Source organism: Geotrypetes seraphini, chromosome 14 (genome assembly GCF_902459505.1).
Source record: "Geotrypetes seraphini chromosome 14, aGeoSer1.1, whole genome shotgun sequence".
Taxonomy (NCBI): domain Eukaryota; kingdom Metazoa; phylum Chordata; class Amphibia; order Gymnophiona; family Dermophiidae; genus Geotrypetes; species Geotrypetes seraphini.
Genome location: NC_047097.1, coordinates 62612654 through 62637637, shown reverse-complemented (window position 1 = coordinate 62637637; position 24984 = coordinate 62612654). Strand labels below are relative to the sequence as shown.

At 43.4% G+C, this 24984-nt stretch overlaps 1 protein-coding gene across 1 annotated transcript; it reads left to right on the top strand.

Moving 5' to 3' along the window:
• Nucleotides 1–65: 65 nt before the first annotated feature.
• Nucleotides 66–19018, top strand: TMEM109 (transmembrane protein 109). Its single transcript, XM_033920085.1, has 5 exons — nt 66–209; nt 5832–6396; nt 14360–14614; nt 15949–16051; nt 17459–19018. The coding sequence occupies exons 3-5, from the start codon at nt 14402–14404 to the stop codon at nt 17848–17850; spliced, it is 708 nt and encodes a 235-aa protein (XP_033775976.1). The 5' UTR covers nt 66–209; nt 5832–6396; nt 14360–14401; the 3' UTR covers nt 17851–19018.
• Nucleotides 19019–24984: the final 5966 nt, after the last annotated feature.

Sequence of the window (24984 nt, the reverse complement as noted above, 5' to 3'; positions counted from 1 at the left end):
CGCGCATGCCCTGTGACGTATTTCCGGATTTGTACTTCCTGTCCTGCTTGAGATGCTTCCTGGGTTAGTTCAACCCTGTTTCAGCTCCGCCTTTGACCTATGACGCAGAAGCGACAGGAAGAATTTTTGTGATAATTTTTTTTTATTGAATTTGTTCCGTAAGTGGAATGAGTAGCTCCGTCGTGTTGGATGTCAAAGAAAACACTTGGGTAAGAATGTTCTCCCATTATTTCCAGTTCTTTCTTGTCTAATGTGTGACTTTCCCATAATACCATAGTGTCAGCTGGATATGACGTTAGTTAAGGGGCGGGTCAGAAGTAGAACTTTTTTAATTTATTTATGTGTACAGTAGTAAGTTTTATTAGCATGACAATTTGTATGTGTGATGCCAAAGTAATAAATTAAGTAAAAAAAAGCATGATAGAGGATTCAAATTATTTGCTTACTATATTTATCCTGACCACAAAGTTTTTTAGTTAAAAATTTATAGAAATAATCTCTTTTTCCTACACTCAGACAGTCCTAAAAAGAGAACATGACCAGGTTTTCCCAGACGTCTAGGAACCCTAAGAAGATTGGATTCATTAAAAATGACAATAGTCCCCCAAATATTATACATATTAAATATATTCCCAATATTATTTCCTTCCACCTTCTACTAATCCTAACCCAAAAAAATACGTATAAGGCACTTAAAGAGATAGATAAAAAAATTAACAACTCCCTGGTCTAAATTATTACCCTCTCTGGTTAGGATTACCAGACATCCGGATTTACCCGGACATGTCCTCATTATAGAGGCTTTCACCTTTGTCCGGGTTTTCTTTCCTGTTCCCCACCTACCTCTGGCTCCGCTGAAACATAATCTTTGGGCCGACAGGCTGCAGCAGCGAGGTAAACCTGCTGCCGACGTCATGCCCTGAAAACTGCTTCTCTAGAGCAATTTAGCGTGCCTCGTTGGGCCACCAGTTCTGGTCTTGTCCATTGGTGTTTGTTAATGGAGGTCTTTGGGTTGCTATATTTCATCTATCTGGCCCCGGAGTTTGACCCCTAACCCACAAATGTTATTTGGATGTACTATGAGAGCTTATACTCAGCCAAGAAGTAATACAGTTTTTCTGGAATGAGCAATCTTGATGGGAAAGAAAGCTATCCTTTTAGCCTGGATGACACCTGAGGCACTTTCGGTGGCCCAATAGCGATCTTTATTGATCATTCAAGCATCTTTGGAATGTTGTAGACTACAAGAACTTGACTGCTAAGGGATGACGATTTTGTGCTGTTTGGGAACCATTTTAGTTTGATCTTACACCACATGCATAAGGTGACCATACATCCCGTTTTGAACGGGATTGTCCCTTTTTTAGATCTCCTGTCCTGTTGTCCCAACACACAGCTTCGGGACGCCAAAATGTCTTGTTTTCAGAGACGGCGTCCTGAAGCTGTGTGGGGACAATGGGACAGGCGATCACAGGAGAATGGGCTCTCTCCCTACTTCCCCGCACGCCGCAGCAACAACTGCAAGAAAGGAAGGTCCAGGCGCCGGCCCAGAAGCTTTCTCCCCAATGTCAATCGCTGCCTGGCTGGCCTGGAACTTCCTCTCTGACATCAGAATTGACATCGGGGAGAAGGCTTCTGGGCTGGTGCCTGGACCTTTCTTTCTTGCGGTTGTTGTGGTGGCGGCGAGTGGGAAGCAGCAGCGGGCTGCGGCAGTGGACCGGGTGGGGGGAGCAGAAGAATCGGAGGTAGGCCAGGCTCCGAAGGGAGTGAGGGAGGCAGGCAGGCAGGCAGACTGGCTGTCTGGCTTCGGCACGGCAGGGAGGGAGCGAGGTAGGCTGGCTGGCTTCAGGGGAGGGGGTGGGACAAAGGCAGGAAGGCAGTGAAGGGAACATAGGAAATGAGGGAGGGAGGAAGGCAAGAAAGGGGGGGTTGTAAGAAGATTTGAAAGGCTAGAGAGAAAGGCCTGGACCAAAGGGGAAAGACAGGAGGCAGATGAAGGACTATGGGAGGTTTAGACAGGGAGATAAGATCATAACAGAGGAAGTAGAGAGAGGGAGACCTGGAACAAAGGTACAAAGGGGAACTGACACTAGATCTGGGGAAGGTAACAGAGGAAAAAGAGAGAGAGACTTGGACCCAAAGGGAATGGGGCTGGATTGTGAAAGAAATGTTGGATGCGAAAGAAATAAATAAATATTGGACGCACAGTTGGAATGATATGCAACCAGAGTCTCATGAAATCACCAGACAACAAAGGTATGAAAAATTATTTTATTTTCAATTTAGTGATCAAAATGTGTCCATTTTGAAAATTTATATCAGCTGTCTATATTTTGCACTATATTTGTCTATTTTTCTATAGTTACTGAGGTGACATTGAATATTGCCTTGAAATCTTTGAAAATAACCCGAAACTCGTAAATAATAATTAACATTTTCTCTGTGTACAGTGTGCTTTGTGTTTTTTAAAAAATTTTATGTTTACCATTATGAATTAATAAGATAGTGTGTGTACATGAAAAATGAATGGAAGAAATTGGGGGTGGGGCTAGGGTGGGATTGGGGACGGGACTGTAAATTAATAGATGTCTCGTTTTGATGAAAAAAAATAAATGGTCACGTTACACATGCACATAGTAGAATTTTGAATATCTGAGATATTTGATACAGAGATTTATTTTTTTACTTAGCGGGATTGAGGATATGTCTTCGGGGGGTGGGGGGGATTTATGTGCTAGCTGTTTGCTCTGCATTGTAAACTTTTTGGGGTTTGTTACTTTGTTTTTACAAAACTTTAATAAAAAAACATTTAAACATAAAGGAATATGGACAAATGTCTGGTTACACAGTAAATTTCATAAAATCTGTGATACTGCCTTGTGGCATTGATTGTGGTAAAACCAGAGAGACCCTATTCCAAACCATGCTATCTTTCAGATACTTTGGAATTATAATCTCCTGTAATCTATCCAAACTGTAATCTATTACAAACTCAAGTCAAAATAGACTGTAAAATGTAGCAAGATACCACAATATCATGGCTAGGAAGTATAAACACCTTAAAATGATCATCTTTCATAAATTCATATATCTTTTCACCAATCTACCTATCTCTCTGCCAAGATTTTTCTTTAAAGAAGTAAAAATAATTTTCTCAATTTTTATCTAGCAAGGTAAAAAGCTGTGATGAATTGTCCTCTCTGTGATGAATCGTGCCTCTCCTCCTCTCTGCACCCCCCACCTCCTGCTCCCCTCCTGCTGATGCCTCATCTCCTTTCTACCTTCTCCAACAGTGCCTCTCTTCTCTGCCTCCCCCCTGCATACCTCTTCAAAAGTTCACCAGCACATTTTCCACCCCCCTGCTTGGTCAGCCTTGGCTCCCTTCTTATATCCCTTCTAGTTGTGGGACTAGAATGTGATGTCAGAAAGGAGCAAGGCCGGCTTGAGCAGGGAGTCAAAGATGCTGCATGCACCGGCGGACTTTTCAACAAGTATGCATACTGGGGGAGGGCACTTCTACCTTGGGGAGATGCAAGAGGTGCTCCTACCTTGGGGGAATGTGGAGGGATACTTTTTTGGGGTGTATGGGGTTGCTCCTTCTTGTGGGAGGGGGATGTGGGGGGCATAGCCCTCCAAAAGAGGTCAGGCGCATGGGGAGTTGGGGGGGTGTTGTTCCTACTTTGGGGGGTATAGCTCCCCCATAAGAGGCTGAACAATTCATCGTGGCCAATTCAACGATGAAACAGCTTCGATGAAATAGCCATTCTGAATCAGCTGTACTGAATCATCCTAGACCCGATGTTAGTATCTACCTTAAGAATCAGCACCCATGAAAAAGATCTAGATGTAATCATATACAATGTGCTAAAATCTTCTGCCCCCATGTCTGTCGGCAGACAAAAATGTAAACAGTATGTTAGCAATTATTAGGAAAGGGATGATAAATAAAACCAAGAATATTATAATGCCTCTGTATCACTCCATTGTGAAACCTCACTTTGAGTATTGCATGCAGTTCTCGTCAATGTATCTCAAAAAAAGATATAGCAGAATTAGAAAAGGTTCAAAGAAGGGTGACCAAAATGATAAAGTGGATGGAACTCCTTTCATAATGAGAAAAGACTAAAGAGGTTCTTCAGCTTGAAAAAGAGATAGATGAGGGGAGATATGACTGAAGGGACTAATATCTGATATCAAGGTTACAGGTTCATTCTATAACTCCAGAACAACACAGCATTTTAAGCTGACCTTTCCTGCTCCCCAATAAGTTCACTGAAAAAAGCTATTCAAGACTACCTTTCAGGGTCCCAAAACCTGGAATAACCTACTATTGTACCTGCATCGGATCTCTTCCTACTACTATTTCAGAAAAATGTTAAGGACTTATCTCTTCTCTTTGTATTTCTCATGATCATTCAGTCGGGGATTCTCTCTCAGTAATGATGTTATTCTATCACTGGGGAGCAGAGAGCGCTAGCCCAGTAGTGAGGAAACTACAACTCCCAGGATGCACTGGGCCCAGCATTCCTGTCGAGTCACAGGGGAAGTCCTCAGGCAGGGAGGAGTATATATGCTTGAGCCTGGGGGTCAGTTCAGAGAGGTCCCTGAGAGAGAAGAGAACTTCTGAGGAGGTGCTAATCAAATGTGGAACTACAGGTCCCAGCATGCACTGGGCTATGGACCTCAGTGTTGAGTCATGGGGCGAGACTCACTCACAGGAGAGAGCTATTTCTACCCTGGATGGGTTTATTCTAGGGAGGTCCTGAAGGAGAAAGAGGAACTCTCAAGTTTTCCCTAGAGATAGGCAGAGCCAGGCCTTGGGAAAACAGACTGGTTCCTGTACATGCTTGGCTGAGGTAAGCCAAATTCATTCTATTTTCTGTGAGGCAAACAATAAAACAAAGTGTTTTTGTTTCTGTGAAAAGTAAATGTGTGTTAATTGCTCCTAGCAAGCCAGGCTAGCCTTCGTAAAAGGAGCCCTTCCTGTAATTGTCCCAGAAATTTAGAAATCTTATTGAAAGCTGCAATGAATCCTTGTCGAGATTTGCAGGCTATACGAAATTGGATGGCATGGTAAGTTTACAAAATCCTGAGTGGTATAAAACAAGTAAAAGTGGATTGATTTTTATGCTTCCTAAAAGTATAAAGACACGAGGACACTAAGGGCTCCTTTTACAAAGGCGCGCTAGCGGTTTAACGCCCGTAATAGCGCACGCTAAACCACCGGACGCGCTAGCCGCTACCGCCTCCTCTTGAGCAGGCGGTAGTTTTTAGCCAGTGCATGATGAAAAGTCGCGCATTAACCCCGCTAGCGCGGCTTTGTAAAAGGAGCCGTAAATTAAGTTACATGGTAATACTGTACTTTTAAAATGAACAGGAGGTTCTAAAGAATGCAATTTGAAGATCCAGAATGATTCCTTCCTCTTCAATGCTAAAGAAGAAAAGGGTCGGGGATCGGTCTTTACCACTGAAGAGGAAAGAATCCTTCTAGATCTTCAAACTGAATTTGTTTAGAACCTCATGGTTTAAATTCAGCGACTGAGTGGATTGCTTATTATTGAGAAGCGCATTAGGATCTTTAGAATGTCTTAGCATTTTAAAGAAGGGTTTTAAACATATGCATATTTGCTTTAATCTCAGTGGTTTATTCACCATATGTTGTGGCATCTTTTTACTGCTTAGATTAAGTGATAGCATAGCATCTGATGTCAGCTACGCTATTTTGGTTAAGCAAACATTAATGGGATGGATGTGTTCCACGAGTCTATGAAACGTAACATATTTCAAGATTATGATTTGTTTTTTTTTAATTTTGAAATTTATTTTTGAAGGAATGGTATAGCACTGGACCCCTGAAGAATCAGACTTGGGAGTGAAAGGGAGGCCCAGTCAGGCATGAGATAAGTGCTATGTTCATCTATTTGTCATTTCCTGCTACAATGATATATATATTTTCACATAAGTTTTGTATAAAATGTATAGTTTAAAATAGTTTTGGGAAGGTTTTTTTTTAGACCTTTGATAGAGAACTGACCTGCTTTTCATGTTAAGGATTCTGAGGTCTTTTTCCTTCCACAATTAATAATTGTTTGAATTTATTTTGTGTTTTGATAATCTTACTACTGATCATATTTTTGATCTGAGTTCAAAAGAAGCACCATATTGTGTAGTGACTGCTTGCAAGAGTATAATGCCTGCCATCAGGAATGTTAAAACCTTTATTATTTCTTGAAAATGTTTTCTAAATCATGGTAGAACTGTGATGCAGGTTCATTCTGTAGGTTGGAACTCCAAGTCCCATGATTCCTAGAGGGAGTGCCTTTGAAACTGTATCCTCCACAGGATAGGGCTCAGTTCAGCCCGAAGCGAGAACCACATGTGAAGTGCTGAAACAGGGTGAGTGAGTGCCTTGGGTGCTAGCTTGGAGGCTGTGTGTTCTCTGTTTCGCTATACCACCTCCACTCTCCTGTAGTAGGGGATTGTGCTCATTTCCTAGATCCGTGAGTGCCCTGCCTGGTTCAGTTCCAACCTCTGCTCAGAGAAACTTGTTGCTTTCCTTACTAGGAGACTTTCAGGGACCTTAAGAGGAATGAGGTCACAAGGAGGTTTTATCATCTCTTTTACAGTGACGAGATAGTAAGGATTTATATTTCTCCAGCAGAGCAATTCAGTTGGAACAGTTTATTTTTTGCAATGAGAAACAGACGTGTGTAATTGGGTCTGCTTCCGTCCTTTGTTTGGATTCCCTCCTCCCCTCCCTAGAGTTGGGATATTCCTGAAATGACAGTTCTTAGCACGGCTGCTCCTCCTCCTTGCTGCCCCACCCTTTACAGAGCAAGTGTTTTTCCCATCAGCAGAGCCTCAGAGAGGGCATATCCTGCCAAAGAGATTTTGGAGTTTGTCCTTAGGCGTAGAGGCCGTGTCTGCTGCATTGCATGAGTAGGACTTATTTAAAGCAGTTTCTTTCCGTCGGTTGACACACTCTGCTGTGCTGTGAGACTTCCCTAGGCTCGTGGGGAAGAATTGATTCATCACTGACCTGGCTTATCCCAGAGAAATGCAAACACTGGAGAATAGTGAAACAGCTCTTTAAAATGCCTCTGTGTTATCCGCATATGTTTGATTTCCTGTGTTTGAGCATTTGTTATCCTTTCTCATTCTGGCAAGCACCCCAGTAGTCTCATCTCTTAAGTCTCTTTGAATTCATGCTGCTGTCTTTTCAGCTATATGTGCTGTATTAATATTTTAGATCAGTGATTCTTAAATCTGTCCTGGGGGACCCCCAGCCAGTCGGGTTTTCAAGATATCTCTATTGAATATGCATGAGGTAAATTTGCATATAATAGAGGTGACAGGGTTGCAAATCTACCTCATGCATATTCTTTAGAGATATCTTCAAAACCCAATTGGATAGGGGGTCCCTCAGGACAGGTTTAAGAACCACTATTTTAGATGCCTTTTGTTGCTTCTGTCCCCTTCCTGAGATCTCTCTTGAACTGTTTGTTATCTTTATATTTATACGTTGGATGCAGCAGGAGTGGAAAAACACAGGTGATTAAAATTTCTATGCTGGCACTTGCCCCATGCACTCCCTGCCAGCCTGTGATGTGCTCCTTGCCCCCATCAGGAAAAGACAATGAGCCAACTAAGCCTGCCAACTGGAGAGATGTGCCAGGAGCTGGCCTTGCTAGGCTAGGCTGCCCAAATTAGGGTTACCCCATATAGCTCCAGAAAAAGGAGGACGGATTGAGACATCTGGGTTTTACTTCCATTGCTTTCAATGGAAGTAAAACCCGGATGTCTCAATCCGTCCTCCTTTTTCTGGAGCCATATGGTAACCCTAGCCCAAATTAAAGATAAGGTTCCAAGATAGGGGAGCTGGTTTTAAAGGAGGGAGGGAGGGCAAGAACCTGGCAGGGTAAATTAAGAAAAGAAAAAAAACGATGACAAAAAGTCTACTCCATGAAGTCTACACCATTTCTGATGGCGTTATTTATTTATTTAATTCATTTTCTATCCTGTTCTCCCCAAGGAGATTACAATTTGCTATAGTTGTAGTGCAAGTTATTTTGATAAGTTTTTATCCTAACTTGACATATGCTAGGGATCTAATACCAACATACATAGTATACAGTTAACAGGTTACAATTTGCCATAGTTCCAGTGCAAGGTTTTTCAAAACAAGTTTTATCCTAACTCGACACATATTAGGGGTTTAATACCAATATACATAGAGTGGCATGATCAAAAATACGTCTAAGTCCGATTCGGATGCATGGCGCTAGACGTCCAAACTCGGCAGGGGAAAAATGTCCATTTTCGAAAAATACATCTAGAATTTTTTTTTTTCTCAAAAATCATCTGGACTTCCAGGCCATTGATCATCCAGACCACCAGTATGTCTATCTTTTTACCACATTCTTGACCCAAAATTTGTCCAAGTCTGAAACGTCCAGAACAAGACCTTTTGGATGTGGAAGGGGTCAGCATTGTGATGGGCTGACCACCCAGACATGGCAACAGAGCAGTGGGGCACATTACAGGACACTAATGTGAACTTCACAAAAAGGGTGCTACATAAACATCTTGCCACAACTCCCTTATAGGTCATGGTAAGCCCCCCCAAAACCCACTATACCCACCTGTCTACAACCTCAAAACCCCTATGGCTGCAGGTGGCACCTATGTGGCAATAGAGTAGGGTTTGGGGGGATTTGGTGGGCTCACATTTTCCACCATTGATGTAGTGGTTAGAGTGGTTTATGGGCCTGGGTCTTCCTCTCTATGGTTCACTAGCTCCCCTCCACCGGGTTATTTAAGACACCTGTGTGCAGCTCTAATAGGCTTTCCTATACTAGGTGCTGATGTTCTGGAGACAGGTACATAGGTTTTTATTCCAATCTTTGTGGGGGTGTGAGGGGGTCAGTGAACACTGGGAGAGCGTGTGGAGGTCTTTACTTTGTCTCTGCAGTGGTTATCTGATCACTTTGGATACCTTTTGGGCACTTATATATGTGTTTTTACATTGTCTAAGTCACAATGTATAAGTTCCATCTAGGCAGTCTCGTCAAACCTTCGATTATCCCTTCAGGATGACTAAGTCTAGGTCGGCCCACATCCCACCCTAACCACTCCTCCAAAAACGCCCTTTTCAGCTCTGGGTGCACAGTGGGATTCAGAGGCCTAAAAAGTCCCTGGATACATCTAAAAAAACGTTTTGATTATCGGCACTTGGACAATCTGTCTTGCACAAGTATACCCATAAATAAAACAAAACGTGGCAGGCATGTAAAGTCCTTGGTAATAGAGCATATACTGGACCCCAACACAGTCTGTGTTTCAGCCACAACGGCCTTCCTCAGGGGTGTCAAAGTAGCCCAGTAGATGGCGCCAATTGACATAAAATCAAACCAAACTGCGGAAAGGCTCACAAGGTTCCTGCCGCCTAGCGTAATGTGAGTAAACAAACGCAATGAAAGAAAAACGCGTCTAAATCTTAAGGGGGTTTGTTAAAGGCATGTTTTGGGCGGGATTAGGGCGGTGTTAGGACTTGGATGTCTTGCCAGGATAATGAAACCTTTTTGAAGATGTCCAGGGTGTCATTTAGACGTTCGGAGTTAGACCGGTTTTAAAAGCACTTAAGGGCCAAAAAGGTAGCCAAACTAGGGTTACCAGATTTTTAAAGTATAAAAAGAGGACTCGTGGCCCCCCTCCCCACCCTCAGTCATGCTTTGTTCTGCCCCCAGCCCGGCCCTGTTCCACCCCCAGTCACCTGAGCTTGGGGATACGTCTGGAGGGCCTTTGAGCATGCGCAGATGCGTGTGATGTTTTTGCATCGCATGCTTAAAGGCCCCCCCTCCCCCCTCAGATGTGGCCCTGAGCTCAAGCTTTCCAAAGGGCAACAAAAGTAGTCAATGGACTCCATACGTCATTAAAGGACTTACAAGTCCCCAAATGTTCCGCTATCATTCTTTCATACAGTAATGGTCATGTTTCTTCCCTTTTCATTAGATTTCTTTACACATCCAGGGAGGATGGGTGGGGGGAGAGAAATGTACTTTGAGGAGTTAAATTATTTAATTATAATATTGAAATCACATCATACGTATTATTGTATTAATAATTAAGATGAGGATGGGAGTAAATGACTGTTTATGTATAACAATTTTTATTGAAAGAATCAAATAATCAGTACAATAGGATAATACAAAAATACATTCAATACAATAAGAATCACAATAATATTTCATACAAATTTAAATCATTCTTTCAAATTTAATTTCCATATCAATTAATTCAATCTTATCTACACCCCCCCTTAATTCCATTTCCTACCCACTATCTTCCTCTAAATGAAATCCCTCACCCTGGACGAAAGTTGACAAAAATAAAGAACTAATAAAATAAATAACTAGAATGTAATTAGTAAACCTAATTTTCATAATAAATCATTGATAACCAAACTTCGTATTGTTGGTGAAAGATTCTGAATATAAGGATCCCAAACCTCCATAAAAAGACGAGTTTTTTTAGGTGAACCTCGAACCTCCCAACTCTCAAATAAAAATAAGCGATGTAATTGATTCCTCCAATGCCAAAAACTTGGAGATTCTTTCTGCAACCCAAATTGCATAATTCATTTATGCCCAATCATACAGGCTTTCTGAAATTAAAGACATTTTAGTTGGCCAAAAACCCGACTGTTTAATGTAATAATTGCCGAGCTCTACGATTGTGGAGAAGATGCGGTATACAAACCTAAGGTTTAGTTTAGTTTAATAATTGTATAGTTATTAGTGCGTTCTATGCAGTATTTATGATTTACCAATTGTATTGCACTATCAAAGTTTGAAAATCAATAAAGATTTAAACAAGCTTTCCAAAGGGAAATCCACCCAAGCACCCCGGACAGTCTAATAAGAGGACATGTCTGGGTTTTCACAGACATCTGGTAATACTAACCCAAACTGACCAGATGACTACTGGATACATGAAGGTATAACCCACACACACACACTCCCCCAGTGGTCACTGACCCTCCTCTTACCCTCCGAAGATGTGAACGAAACAGTACATACCAGCCTCTATGACAGCTGCAGATAATATGGGAAATCCTAGTAGAGCAGTAAGCAGATGTCTGGAGTAGCCTGGTGGGTGGTATAGTGAGATGCTTGGATGTTTCTGCCTCTGGCCCTGAAGCAGTGGATTGAAAGTTATTCCCACGAAACGCTGGCCGCGTCGGCAGTAGACTGGCAGCATACAAGGCAGCATACGACAGTATACATAGCAATGGCAATGGCAATATTGAGATAAGTGCTTAGCTGTCAATTATTTTTCTAAACCGAGGAAGAGATACATCCATAGATATGAGTTTAAGTCTTAAAAAGTTTACTATTTAAAATTATTTAAACTATTTAAAACTATTTAAAAAATTACAAAAAATTATTTTAAAAATTATAAAAATATAATCTCAGGTTTTTCTGGCCGATGACTGGAGCAAGGAGCAGAAAACACTACGCTGATGGTTCAGTCTGTGATAGGACTGTGCGTAGGCTCCAATTCTGAGGCCTTTTCCTGAGTGCATTAGATATAAGATATTGTGAATAGAGTTACATCATAGAACATTCTGGATGCACTCTCTACGAAAAGTGGTATTGATATAGTAATTTGATATAGTAATTCTTTAGCCACTTTGGGTAAATAACTTTTTGGGTGGTATAGTGAACCGTAGAGAGGGGGATCCAGGCCTATATCCCATCCTACCCACTCTATTTATGGTGGAAAGTGAGGCCACCAAAATTCCCCCAAAGCCTACTTTACTGCCATATAGGTGACACCTGCAGCCATAAGGGCTGTTCGGGCGGTAGTCAGATGGGTCCAGTAGGTTTTGGGGGAGTTTTGGAGGGCTCACTCTCCAAAAGGGGGTTCTGGTGTACCTAGATTTACACATGTAATCGATGCATAAACAATAGAATCTACTTTGTAGAATTACCCACTTAGGCATGTTTTATGTTCTTATAATGAAACTGAACCGTTAGACCTCTGCAAAAAAAAAAATCAGATTTTGTCCCACGCTGATGACATAATTGATTGGCACAAATGATAACCAGTGCAGAAAAATTATATCATCAGCTATATGATTATTTGCTGGATCATAGAGGTGTCATTGTTCATCGTGATAAACAGATGACCCAAATACACCTTAACTGAGGAGTAGGGTTACCAGATTTTCCAGAAGGAAAATCTGGACCCATGGCCACACCCCCAGGCCCGCCCAGTTCCACCCGTGTCACGCCACATTCCGCCCCCTAGCCCCGTCCCCAAATGGTATCTGCGCATGCGTGACATCACCGCATTGCAGATGCCCCTTCCCAATGCGATTTTGACGGAAAGCTTTTCAAAACACGAACAAAGTGCTGGGTTTTGAAAAGCCGTCTGGACCCCCCAGACAGGTCCTCTAAAAGGAGGACATGTCCAGAGAAATCTAGACATTTGGTAACCCTACTGAGGAGGTATCTCTGATACATTCCTTTTGTTTCAGGGTTTTATTTTTGGAGGAGAGTATGGTGAAGTGGTTAGAGCTACAGCCTCAGCACCCTGAGGTTGTGGGTTCAAACCTTGTGTGACCCTGGGAAAGTCACCTAATCCTCCCTTTGCCCCAGTTACATTAGATAGATTGTTAGCCCACCAGAACAGATAGGGAAAATGCTTGAAGTACCTGCTTTGAGTGTGGTCGTAAAACTACAAAAAGGCAGTAAACAAGTCGCAATCCCTCTCCCTTTATTTTTGGACAGGGCAATCAGTGTAGTAAGCTATCATAATTGTGTATCTTTTCTTCCCTACAAGTGCTTCTCCCCTCCTTACATAACATTTGGACAATTCATCTGATCTCGGTAACAGAGCACCCAATGACCTTTGGCTGACACTCTTTTCGTGTGCCCTCAAAGGCCCTTCCTTTCCTTTTCTATAGGGAAACAGGCCAATTCAGTTGGAATCCTAGGAAGGTCAGAGCAAGAGGGAAGCCACTGCTTGCCCTGGATCGGTTGCATGGAATGTTGCTACTCTTTGGGTTTTTTGCCGGGTACTAGTGACCTGGATTGGCCACCATGAGGACGGGCTACTGAGCTTGATAGACCATTGGTTTGACCCAGTAAGGCGTCAGTGGTCACTTTTAAGACTGCCTCAACTTGGGTTACTGCCTGTGGTCACTAGCTGGCTCCATCCTATAGGGAAAATTTGTCTCTAACATAGTAACATAGCAAATGACAGCAGATAAAGACCTGAACAGTCAATCCAGTCTGCCCATTAGTTATTCTCATTAAAAATACATGATGAAATTAACTCGTCTCTTCTTTGATATTTCTGGGCCACAGACTAAAGTCCAGCTGGTATTGTCCTAGGTTCCAAATGCTGAAGTTGTCATTTGAGCTCACTCCAGCCTATCCAACCATCCCGTTCTTTGCAGGATATCTACTGTAAAGTCTGGCCAGTAACGTCCTCATGTAATGTTCCAAGTTAGTGGAGCTCCCGTTGATGCCCTCCCCAGCCCATCTTACCCAAATCATCCCATATGGGACACAAGCCGTACAAGTCTGTCCAATGTCTCTAATGGTTAATGATAATGTATTTGTAGCCCAGATTTAAAGAACACAGGAATCCCCCCCCCACACACACACATACATTTATTCACAGAATGTCAATACCCTGTGGTAAAAGGTGCAACACTCATAGAATTCCTATGAGTGTCGGAACTTTTACGTTAACACACCGTCATAAAAGTTTATTTAAAATTCCTTATACCGCCTAATCAAACCTTCTAGGGCAGGCGGTGTACAAAAATGTTAAAACCGTCTATTAACTAAAATACAGTTTAAAAACACATAACACTAGGGAAAATACTAACTTTAAAAGACTAAAAAAAAAAAAAAAATTTACAAACAGAGACAAGAGGGAAAGAAGGGCTAGAACTACAATATGCAAAGAAAAAGAAAACATTTAAGGGAAAAAACCAAAATCATCCTTAGAATGGGAATTTCCTATCTGTAAGGAGTAGTGGCATTCTCTGCCATTATTGAGAGAGGAGAATGGAACCCATTACTAATACCACTCCTTGTCATTAAACATGTAAGAGACAGTGCTTGTTCAACAGAGCTTACAATCTAATTAATACAGACAAATAGGGGTTAGGGAATTTCTAACTTAAAGGATAATTTAAAGGTAGATGCACACAGTAAAATGAGCACGCATGTACTTAGCTCTCCTACTTGTAGCTAAGGAATTATAGCAATTATGTCCACCCCATTTCTTCCTGTCATTTTTCTCTAAGGATATGCTTTTATTTTTTCCCTTCTCTCCATAGATTTCTCTGCATTATTCCCCCAAGGTTGAGACTGTCGTGAAGATGACACGGATGTGCTTTCCCTCCGGCTCTCGGTTCCTACTCCGAGTGATCGCTGCCGCCATACTTAGCTGTGCCATCTTCCACATCCCTGCAGCGTCAGCGCAGAAGAAAGAGGCTGAGAGGCCCGGAGACGTCCTGTCTCAGGGGGCCCACACAGTGAGACAGACATTGGAGGGGCTGCTGGGAGAAGAGCTAACTGAGCAAATAACTTCAGTAAGCATAAAACCACTTCCATGTGTGAGATAATAGCTACCTATAAGAAGGGATTATGAGATATTGTGACTCTGTCATGTAATTTCTTCCTTAACAGCATATGCTTATAAAATGTATAACAAGCATCAGTCCTTTATGAAGCACCAGAAATTGGGTTGCCAACTGGCTCCAGATTTGCCCAACAGGGCTGATCCAGTCCAGGTTTTACCTCATTGCACGGAGGAGCTTGTAGCTTTTCTTTTCTTAAGGAATTCAGTTTGGAAATCAGAACTACACTTCCCCTTCCGCATTCGTGGTGATAGGGGAACGGCAAGGCAGCGAATAACTTTTCGCATGTTATTCGCGGTTTTTCTGTAAAAAAGGCTCAAAACCGCGAATAACCTGACCTGTTCCAGGGAAGAAAGTGCAGCTGGGAGGATCGATTTTTCTCAGTGCAATGCCGGGAGCAGCGATTTCCTGTAATGTAAATATGGGGGCGGGGCCTTCGATTGAAAAACCGTAAATAACTGAGACCGCAAAACCACGAATAAAGAGGGGTAAGTGTACAAGTGTCTGCTTGCACTGAGGTAGAATCTGGAGCCAGTTGGCAACCGTAAAATGCTTCAGCAGGAACATGCCACATATATGCCTCACCAGGAGACTGGGTTTCCTAGGCCTTCCTGCCCGACTACTCGGCAGCTCCTCTCTCCTTAGCCAGCTGCGTCTTGCCTCTGTTCCTGCATTTGTAAATGCTACTGCTCCTCTAACATTCCTTGCAGAAAATCTCCTTCCTTGTCCATTTTATGTGCACAAAGGAAAGATCCGATAAGTACCTCTGAGGGTAGTGAAAATCCAAATAACAACATAAGAATTGCCGCTGCTGGGTCAGACCAGTGGGCCATCATGCCCAATAGTCCGCTCACGCGGCGGCCCCCGGGTCAAAGACCAGTACTTTAAAATGAGTCCAGTCTCACCTGTGTACGTCCCAGTTTAGCAGGAACTTGTCCAGCTTAGTCTTGAAACCCTGGAGGGTGTTTTCCCCTACAACAGACTCCGGAAGGAGGAAGAGATGTCAATAACTAGGATGGGGTTCAGCAAGGATAGTCTTTATTAAATCTATATTTAGCCTGGTCTCAACACGATCAGGGTTTCAGCACTTCATGCCTTTTCAAGAGTCAGCTAATTCTGATATATCACCATCGATGAACGTGTATTATTTCTTCTATGAATATGCATCGAATGCAGCGCAACAAGCCTAAACTTCAAACAACTGCAGAAAGATCACCAAACTGCCCTGCGTCCCATAAACATATACTCTCTCACTTTCCTCCTTCCCACTTTGTTTTCCCTTACAGGCTCTCTCCAATCTCGTCTGGATGCTCTGCTCAGGCATCTCTGCAGGTCTGACGACGCTCTCGGGTTTCATCCACCAGCTGCTCACAGTGCTTGGAGTTCAGGGTAAGTGTTAGGATTAATGCATGTTCCCCCACTGGATCAGGCGGAGAATGAGCACAGAGGAAGGAAATTTTTATCTTTTTCCTACACTCTCTCGAGACTATGACGGGAGCTCAAGGCATCCATTTCCTGTGAGCGATCTGCACAGGGCAGGAACGTGGGAAGATAGCTCCTGCCCAAAAACCCGCTAGACCATCAGGTAAGGCTTAAGGGGAGGGGCTCACAGGGCTTAAAATAGCCCGAAAAATGAAAATCGTAAATAATCGAAACCATAGATACGGAAACCGCGAATATGGAGGAGGAAGTGTAACCTTATTGCTGTATTCTGGACCAGCCGCATTCTATGAAGATCTCTCTCTGGAGACCTGCAGACAATATTGCAGTGGTCAAGCGAACTAAGAATCAAAGACTGTACCAAGAGTCTGAAATGGAAAGAATCAAAATAGGATCTTATAGTTCGTAACTTCCAAAGTGTATAGAAACATTTCCCAACCAGATGATTAGTATGTTCTTTCATCGATAGGTCTTGATCTATAATAATCCCTAGGGTCTTAATTGTGGGGCTTAATGAGTAAGAAGTTCCACCTAGTACTATACATTGCTCAGCAATCTTTTAGGTGCTGGTTTTATATATATTTATATAAAATGCTTTGATTTTATATCACAGAAAGGTGGTATATCAAGGGCTCCTTTTACGAAGCCGCGTTAGGGGCTCTACATGTGTAATTGCGCTAATGTGCCAGCCGCGCTAGCTGCTACCGCCTCCTCTTGAGCAGGTGGTAGTTTTTCGGCTAGCGCGGGGGGTGATAAAAAGTCGCCGTGCGATAAAGCCGCTAACGCGGCTTCGTAAAAGGAGCCCCAAGTCCCCTCCCTTTCCCTTTTCTTTTATGGGTCCCTATTTTCAGAAGTGACTTCCTAAGGACTTGATATTACTGGAGCATTCTTAGTCTGTTTTGAAAATCTAACGTCCTTTTTATTGAGCATACTGTTTAATCTTTTACGTAAATTATTTGTCTTTTGATAATATAATTTTGGGGCTCCTTTTATGAAGCCGCGTTAGCGGCTTTATCGCACGGCGACTTTATATCACGCACTAACCCCCGCGCTAGCTGAAAAACTACCGCCTGCTCAAGAGGAGGCGGTAGCGGCTAGCGCGGCTGGCACATTAGCGCGCGTAAAGCTGCTAATGCGGCTTCGTAAAAGGAGCCCTAGGTTGTTTGTATTGTCAATACTGTGCTGGATTTTAATTTCAAGCATTTGCTCTTCACCTTGAGCCTGGATTACATGTGCCAGTAACCAAACTGAATAAAAAAAATAAATGGCATTTTGACGCTAATAGTCTGGATTCAGCAACTCCTGCTTTTGTTTCATTCTGTACTAGTGGCTTTTCTCTTTTTTAAATTTTCTTAGGTGAGCATTTGACAAGTTTTCTGGAACTATCCCCAAGCCAGGTGCAGTACATCCTTCTCTGGGCACTGGCTGCTCTGATTGGCTACTGGATTGTGTCCTTTGTGCTGGGATTGGCCCTCTCCTTGGTGTACCGGACCTTCTGGCTGATGAAGGTCTCTGTCTTCCTGCTAGCATTCTTCTACATCCTCATGATGGTCCCAGAAACCAATCTCCGGGTCCTGTTCCTGCTGGGCTTAGTTGGCCTCTACGCCTTACTTGGGCGGTTGGGTTCGGGGGGTCCTCGCTACGATGCCCATGTGGAAAACAAGCTGTGGAACCTGGAGAGGCAGGTGGCGAAATTGCAACAAAACCAGAAGCGGGTTGAAAAGCTTTCAAAGAACTTTGATAAATGAAGGACAGTGGAAGAGAGGGGAGGGAGGAGGCTATGAGCATTGGTACTGTTTAATCTTGTTTTGACCATGAACCAAATATTACTCAGAATTTACCAAAGAGTGAGAGATGGGTCTCCTCAATAATCCATCTCCACCCTTGCCTCACCACCAGAAAATTGAGCAATCCAATTGGCTAAAGGTTAGTCCACATTTACTAGGTCCTTATCCTGTTCTGGAAATTTAAGCAGAGTCTACAGATAACTTCACATTATACCTCACACAGATCTAAATGCTGCTTCTCGTTAAATGTTCTTCCATGGTCTAGTGGCCTGTGTGGACTATATTGCTAGTGAAAGTCCAGTTCCTAGTAGATGCTTGTCTAAAACCTCACCCTCTATCTCAACATTAATTGGCAGAGGCTAAGTGGAGACAGAACTTACAGAAAATCCATGTGTCCAGCACCCATCAGTATATAGGGGTAAATTCTGTTCTCACCCCCAAGCAAGGCTGACATGGACTGTGTTTCTAGACTGCTGTTAAGCCATTGGTTCCCAAGCTTTGTTCTTATAAATGCAAGATGGACAAAATAGGGTTATGGTGGTCAGCAGATAAGGACCATTTGGCCCCCACAATCTCCCTGGATGCTTCTGCCTATGTTTTCCTAGCTTAAAGATATCTCATAATTGTGGTAATACATAGAGGTTGATGGCAGATAAAGAGGAATCAGCCCATCCAGTCCAACCAATTAGTCATCTCCACATGGCCTAGGATGTATTCCCAGTGACAGCCAGCTTGTGACTGCTGGTACGAGATTACTCCTTATCATAGTAATTTTTTGTCCTTCTTTGATTCTCATCTATACTTAATCTAATACCCAGCCTCCGTCTTACCACCAAGTTCTGTAATAATCTAAACAATCGCCAAAACTAGTGAGAGGTGTTTTTTTTTTTTTCCTATGCATCCATCCTATCTCCTGTGGCCTGTAACCTGCTGCATTGGGCAGCTTCCAGACTGGCTACTCCATGACCTTCTCTTTCATGTTTGTGCTGAACTGTTTCCAGTGGCGCCATCTTGGTGGGGGCACCAGCACCCTCTGTCCCCACCACGCACACTGCTTCCCTTCCCCCGCACCTTTTTAATATTCATGGTGCGAGCAGCAACCCCGACCTGCTGCTCGCACCAGTGTTGGCTCTTCTGACATCACTTCCTGGACCCGCGCCTAGGAAGTTACATTGGAGGAAGCCGATGCTGGCACGAGCAGCAGGTTGGGTTGCTGCTTGTGCTGCAAATGTTAAAGAGATATGGGGGGGGAGAGGCGCCACTGCTCCGGACTCCTCTCACCCTGGCTATGCCAAAGGGTGTGTCTCTTATGGTTTTTTCCTGATCACCTTGCTGGACTTTCAGATTTCCATCCCGGCTGTATCAGTTGCAAAAGTTATTGGGTGAGGGGGAGAAAATAGGACTGGATTAAAACCACCCGAGCAAACGGAGTTTGTGTTTGGATCTTCTTTGAAGAAACGCATGTCTCTTCCTGCTGCAGACAGGCGAGGAGGCAAGTGACACTTCTCAGAATGACTAGATAAGAGGGCTTAGTGTTATTCAAGCCATTTTGGACTATCCTGTAGTCGGTCAGGTTTTTTTCAGGATATCCATAATGAATATGCATGAGAGAGATTGGCGTGCATTGCCTACCCTCTGGTGCTTGACAGTCTTTCTGATGCATATTTTGTCGTGGATATCCTGAAAACCTGACTGGTTAGGGGTCGTCAGGAAAACAACTACACTTCTCCCTCCGATCCGTGGTTTCAGCATCCGCGGACTCAGTTATTCGCGATTTTTTTTTTTTTTGATCCATTTTCATTTTTGGGGCTTTTTTTAAGCCCTCTTAGACCCCCCTTTAAGCCTTACCTAGTGGTCTAGCGGGTTTTCTGGGCATGAGCGATCTTCCTACGCTCCTGCCCCATGCAGATCACTCGAGACTACGACGGGAGTTCACGGCAGCCACGGATCGATTTTACTGTGGATTGTTGGGTCTTCCTTTTTTGTTTTTTGCTGGGTTGATATGCAGGACCTTCTGACAGACAGCCCTCCTCTTTTGCCATATCTCTCCCACTTTCTGCTCTTACCAGTGCCTCTGTATCTGTCTAAGCATTCTTCAATCCCATCATGACTGAGCCTATTATACCTATGCTAGTAACTGTTCCAGGCACCAACCACTCCCATAGATAAGCATTTCTTCACAGTTCCTCTGAGTATTCCTCCAGCTCCAACTTAAATTTCTTTATGTTATCCAAATGCCTCTTTTCAGCAGAGAACATTTCCATTGTCTCCACTGCGTCTCTTCTAAGCTTCAACAAGTATATTTTGAGCTCCTTAAGCTTTGTTGTGTAGGGTTTGTGTTGCAGGCTGTGGATCATTTTTGTTGCCCTTCTCAGGGCCGCTTCCATTCGCTCAGTGTCACCCGAAAGTGGGGTTTGACCGCTAAACTGTACAAAGGAAACGTTGTCTCTCTCTTCCTGATGTACCACGCATGAGCCGTCATTGCTGCCCCATTATGCTGGCTGAGAACCTTCAGCTCGTGCAAACAGTAGTCTAGAATAGACATAAAGCAAATGGACTTAGATATGTGCAATACATGAATGTTTTGAAAATGCTGAAAGTAACTGCATTAAAATTAAACAGGCTACATATTATTTCATATAATGTATGAATGAAATTTACTGTGGAAAGAAATACAGTATAAGCCCCCTTTTATGAAGTTGTATTAGGGGTTTTTAACGGAAAAAATTCCTATTAGCGTCTGAGCTTTAACCACAGCGACCAGTGATTTTTTTTTAAACCCCTCTAATGCGGCTTCATAAAAGGGGGCCATAATTTGCTACTGATTTCCTGGTTTGGGGAAGATATTTGACTTGGATCACTCAGGTCAGAATCATAAGAAGTAATGCCCCATGGGAATGTGAAAGTTGCCTTGGACTTCCATGGTCCAAAACGATGCAGTCTGAAATGTCTAGACCTGTTTGTCAATATTTGATCTGTGGACTTCATGTGATAGTTTAAGGGCTCCTTTTACAAAGCCGCGCTAGGGCCTTAACGCGCGGAATGGCGTGCGCTAAATTTCCATACGCGCTAGCTGCTACCGCCTCCATTGAGCAGGCGGTAGATTTCCAGCTAGCACGCGCTAATCCGGTGCGTGCGATAAAACCGCTAGCACGGCTTTGTAAAAGGAGCCCTAAGTATTCCTGTAACGGGCTTGCCATAGAACTGTGCAGGCTTTGTATGAAGGGTGGGTGTTCCTTTAAAATCCACATGTGTGCCTTTGCCATTCTGCTGCCTTCCCCCAGAAGCCGTTAATAAACATACGGAAAGTTCAGAGCCTTCCTCCTACTACTGCATACCCATCGTAAGGGGCGTCCTATGTATGACATCACACCCAGTTCCCATAGGGGTGACTGAGATGTGGTAAGACACTACAGTATGACATAAACATCATTTGGATGGGACTTATTTAATACTTCAAGCTGGTGAGTAGTTTCAGGTTTCACTGCATGTACCAAAGAGGAGGTGAATAGATGATTCTATGGACAATGCATCCAGCCTTTAAATGTTTATCCCAAAGTCTGATGGGATCTGTAGTTCTGCTGTACTTACTGTGGAACAAGGCGGCACCGATCCCAGAATGATGTGGGTAGGACTGAGCCTAAGGACCCTGAGTTCATCAGACCATCTGTTCACCCTTTTGTTTATTTCTCTTATGGCTATTAAGGGCCTCTTCTATCAAACGGCGCTAGCAATTTGTAGCGCGGTGAGTCGCGCTGCTCCCGACGCTCATAGAGTTCCTGTGAGCGTCGGGAGCTGCGCGGGCCATTCAGCGCGGCTCTCTGCACTAAAAACTGCTGGCACAGTTTGATAGACAAGGCCCTAAGTTTCATTTATATAAAGTCACTCTTATAATCTGGATAGAAAAAAAAATACGAGAAATGAAATTTGTATTTTAGTTTGATCTGGAGAAGAATATGCAATTATGGATTTTTTAAAATACTGTGTCTTTAAATCCTTTGTGAAGAAACAATAATTTTGATATCCAGCTCCAAATAAAATATTTTTGAGACATGTTTTTCAGTTTATAATGTTGTTTCCTTTTCCCGTCTTATTTGTTATTTCTCTGTTTTGCATTATCTTTCTTATTGTGTCAAACTTGTTTTCTAGGGCAGTGCTTAACCTACCGTGTTTCCCCGAAAATAAGACAGTCTTACATTAATTTTGGGCCCAAAAAAGGCACCAGGTCTTATTTTCTGGGAGGTCTTATTTTTTTCATGTACAATGATTATCTCTCCCTTCCTCTCCTCCACCCCTATTCTTCCTATTTTCTTTCTCTCCCCCACAGGTGTAGCATCTTTCCTCCACCTCTCACCCCTCCCCTTGTGCAGTATCTTTCCATCCATCTCCCTGTGCAGCAGAACCCTTGCAGCTTCTATTCCTCCTTTCCTCCCATCTCCCCGTGGAGCATTTTTTAATCCCTCCCATCCCCACCACCATCGCCGCACACCCGCCCTCTTCCTGCTGACCCTTTCATCTCTCCCACCCACCCGAACCCCGACCGCGAGACTGAAATACAGTACCTTATAAAAAACTGCATCGTTGGCAGCACAGGCCCCATCGTGGCTTTCTCATGTCCAGGCATTCCTCTGCCGCGTTGCTGATGATATCAAGGCGGGTTTATATGTCAAGAAGTTGAGTCATTAATCAGGAAAATTCATTAAATTAAACAGTCATATACCAAAAGATCATAAAAATAAAAAAAACTATCACATGTGGAGGGGCATAATCAAAAGATATGTCTAAGTCCGATTCAGACGTATGGCACTAGACGCCCAAAGTCGACAGGGGAAAAATGTTCATTTTCAAAAATACATCTAGAATTTTTAATTTTTTTTTTTTTTTTTTAATCATTTATCTGGACATCCAGGCCATTGATCGTCCAGACTGCCAGTACGTTTATATACCACATTTTCGACCAAAAATTTGTCCAAGTCCCAAATGCCCAGAAAAGGACCATTTGTACGTGGGAGGAGCCAGCATTGTGATGGACTGGCAACCTAGACGTGACAACAGAGCAGTGGGGCACCTTAAAGGGCACTGCTGTGAACTTCACAAAAAGGGTGCCACATAATCATCTCACCAGAACTCCCTTATAGATTATGGTGAGCCCCCCCAAAACCCACTATACCCATCTGTCTACAACCCCAATAGCCCTTATGGCTGCAGGTGCCACCTATATGGCATTACAGTAGGGTTTGGGGGGGGTTGTTGGGCACCATTTATAGAACTACGCCTAGTGGCGCCTAAGCATTCTTATACATTGGTAGGCGTAAAATCCTTAGGCGCACTCCATTTAGGCCAGGGTTTTCTTGACTTAAATTAATGCGCTTAAAGTAGGCACCTACTGGTTCCTAACTCAATCAACACCTAAACTCCACCCCGAATCTACTCCTAACCACACCTACTTGCTGGTAGGTGTAGACGCCTACCAGCAAATTTTTTAAAATTGTTTTTAATGGCGATATCAATTATCAGTGCCAATTAAAAAAATAAAAAGTTAGGCACCTAAGGGCTCCTTTTACAAAGCCGCACTAGGGCCTTAACGTGTGGAATAGTGCGCACTAAATTGCCGCACGCGCTAGCCGTTAACGCCTCCTTTGGAGTAGGCAATAGATTTCCTGATAGCGCGCGCTAATCTGGTGCGTGCGTTAAAACCACTAGCGCGGCTTTGTAAAAGGAGCCCTAAGTGTAGGTATCTTTTATAGAATCAAGGCCATATGGTTGAAAATAAAAATGTAGAAAATAATTTTTCAATATCTTGCAAAACTAAAACTAATTTGAATGTTATCCACTGATATTTAAAAGACTTTTCATATAGAGAGAACTTCTTCATCCCCTTAAGAACAGAATATTAAAAAAGGGATGGTTAACAAGACTAAGAATGTTATAGTGCCTCTGTATCGCTCCATGGTGCAACCTCAACTAGAGTATTGCGTTCAATTCTGGTCTCCTTATCTCAAGAAAGATATAGCGGCGCTAGAAAAGGTTCAAAGAAGAGCGACCAAAATGATATGAGGAAAGACTAAAGAGGTTAGGGCTCTTCACCTTGGAAAAGAGATGGCTGAGAGGAGATAGGATTGAAGCCTACAAAATCTGGCTAACCCCAAGGGCAAGACAGCCATCTTGGTTACCCAGTGGGCCCCTTCTCCCCACACCTGACACCTCAGAGGCCAGCAGCCAGACAGCACCACCATCAGAGTCTGCAGAATATGGCAGGTGACTCGGGGCCTATACCAAGCGTAAAGAGTGGCTGGCAGTCTTCCACAGCAATACAGAGGTGGAAGCGCAAGTGGCAGGATGGCAAGGCCAAGGCTGGAGAGGACCCTCAGGAAGCCGACATTCCCAGTTCCACCCCTGTGCTCTCCATTTCCCAAAGCTTCTCAGGCTTGAGGGCTGTGCTCCAGGCATAAAGAGCTGCCTCCTGGCTAGGTGAATAGGCACATATCCCCATAGCGACATTATCACAGCATTAAAACTATAAATAGTGCAGTCCATAAAAACCAATCAATACTGAGTGACTTTTAAAACAATAAATAGTGAAGTCCATTAAAAGCATTGTGGCTAAAATGCCACAGCTGCCCTGTGTCCAACAGTGAGGTCCTGCAAAATGGAAGGATTCCTTTATTACAAGAAGCAGAATTCAGACCAGGTCTCAAATCATCTCCCCATAGGATTGCCAGACATCCAGGAAAACCCTGACAAGTCTTTTTTAGAGAACTGTCCGGGACGGGTACCCGCAGGAATTTCCAAAACCCAGCAGTTTGTCCAGATTTTGGAAGTCCCCGAGCTTGGGCCCATGTCCAGAGACCCTCTGCACCTATGTGGACATTGGTGCGATGACATCATGCACGTCCGCGCATACGTGTGACATCATCGCTTCGACGCGTGCGCAGAAGCCATCCAGAGGCAGCCCTGAGCTTGGGGAAGGAGACCGGAGGTTCATGTGTGGTCAAGGCTGGGGGGCGGACCGGGGCGAAGCTGGAGGTGGAACAGGATGGGGCTGGGGCAGAACAGGCGGGGCTAGGTATCCTCTTTTTTTTTTTTAAAGAGGAA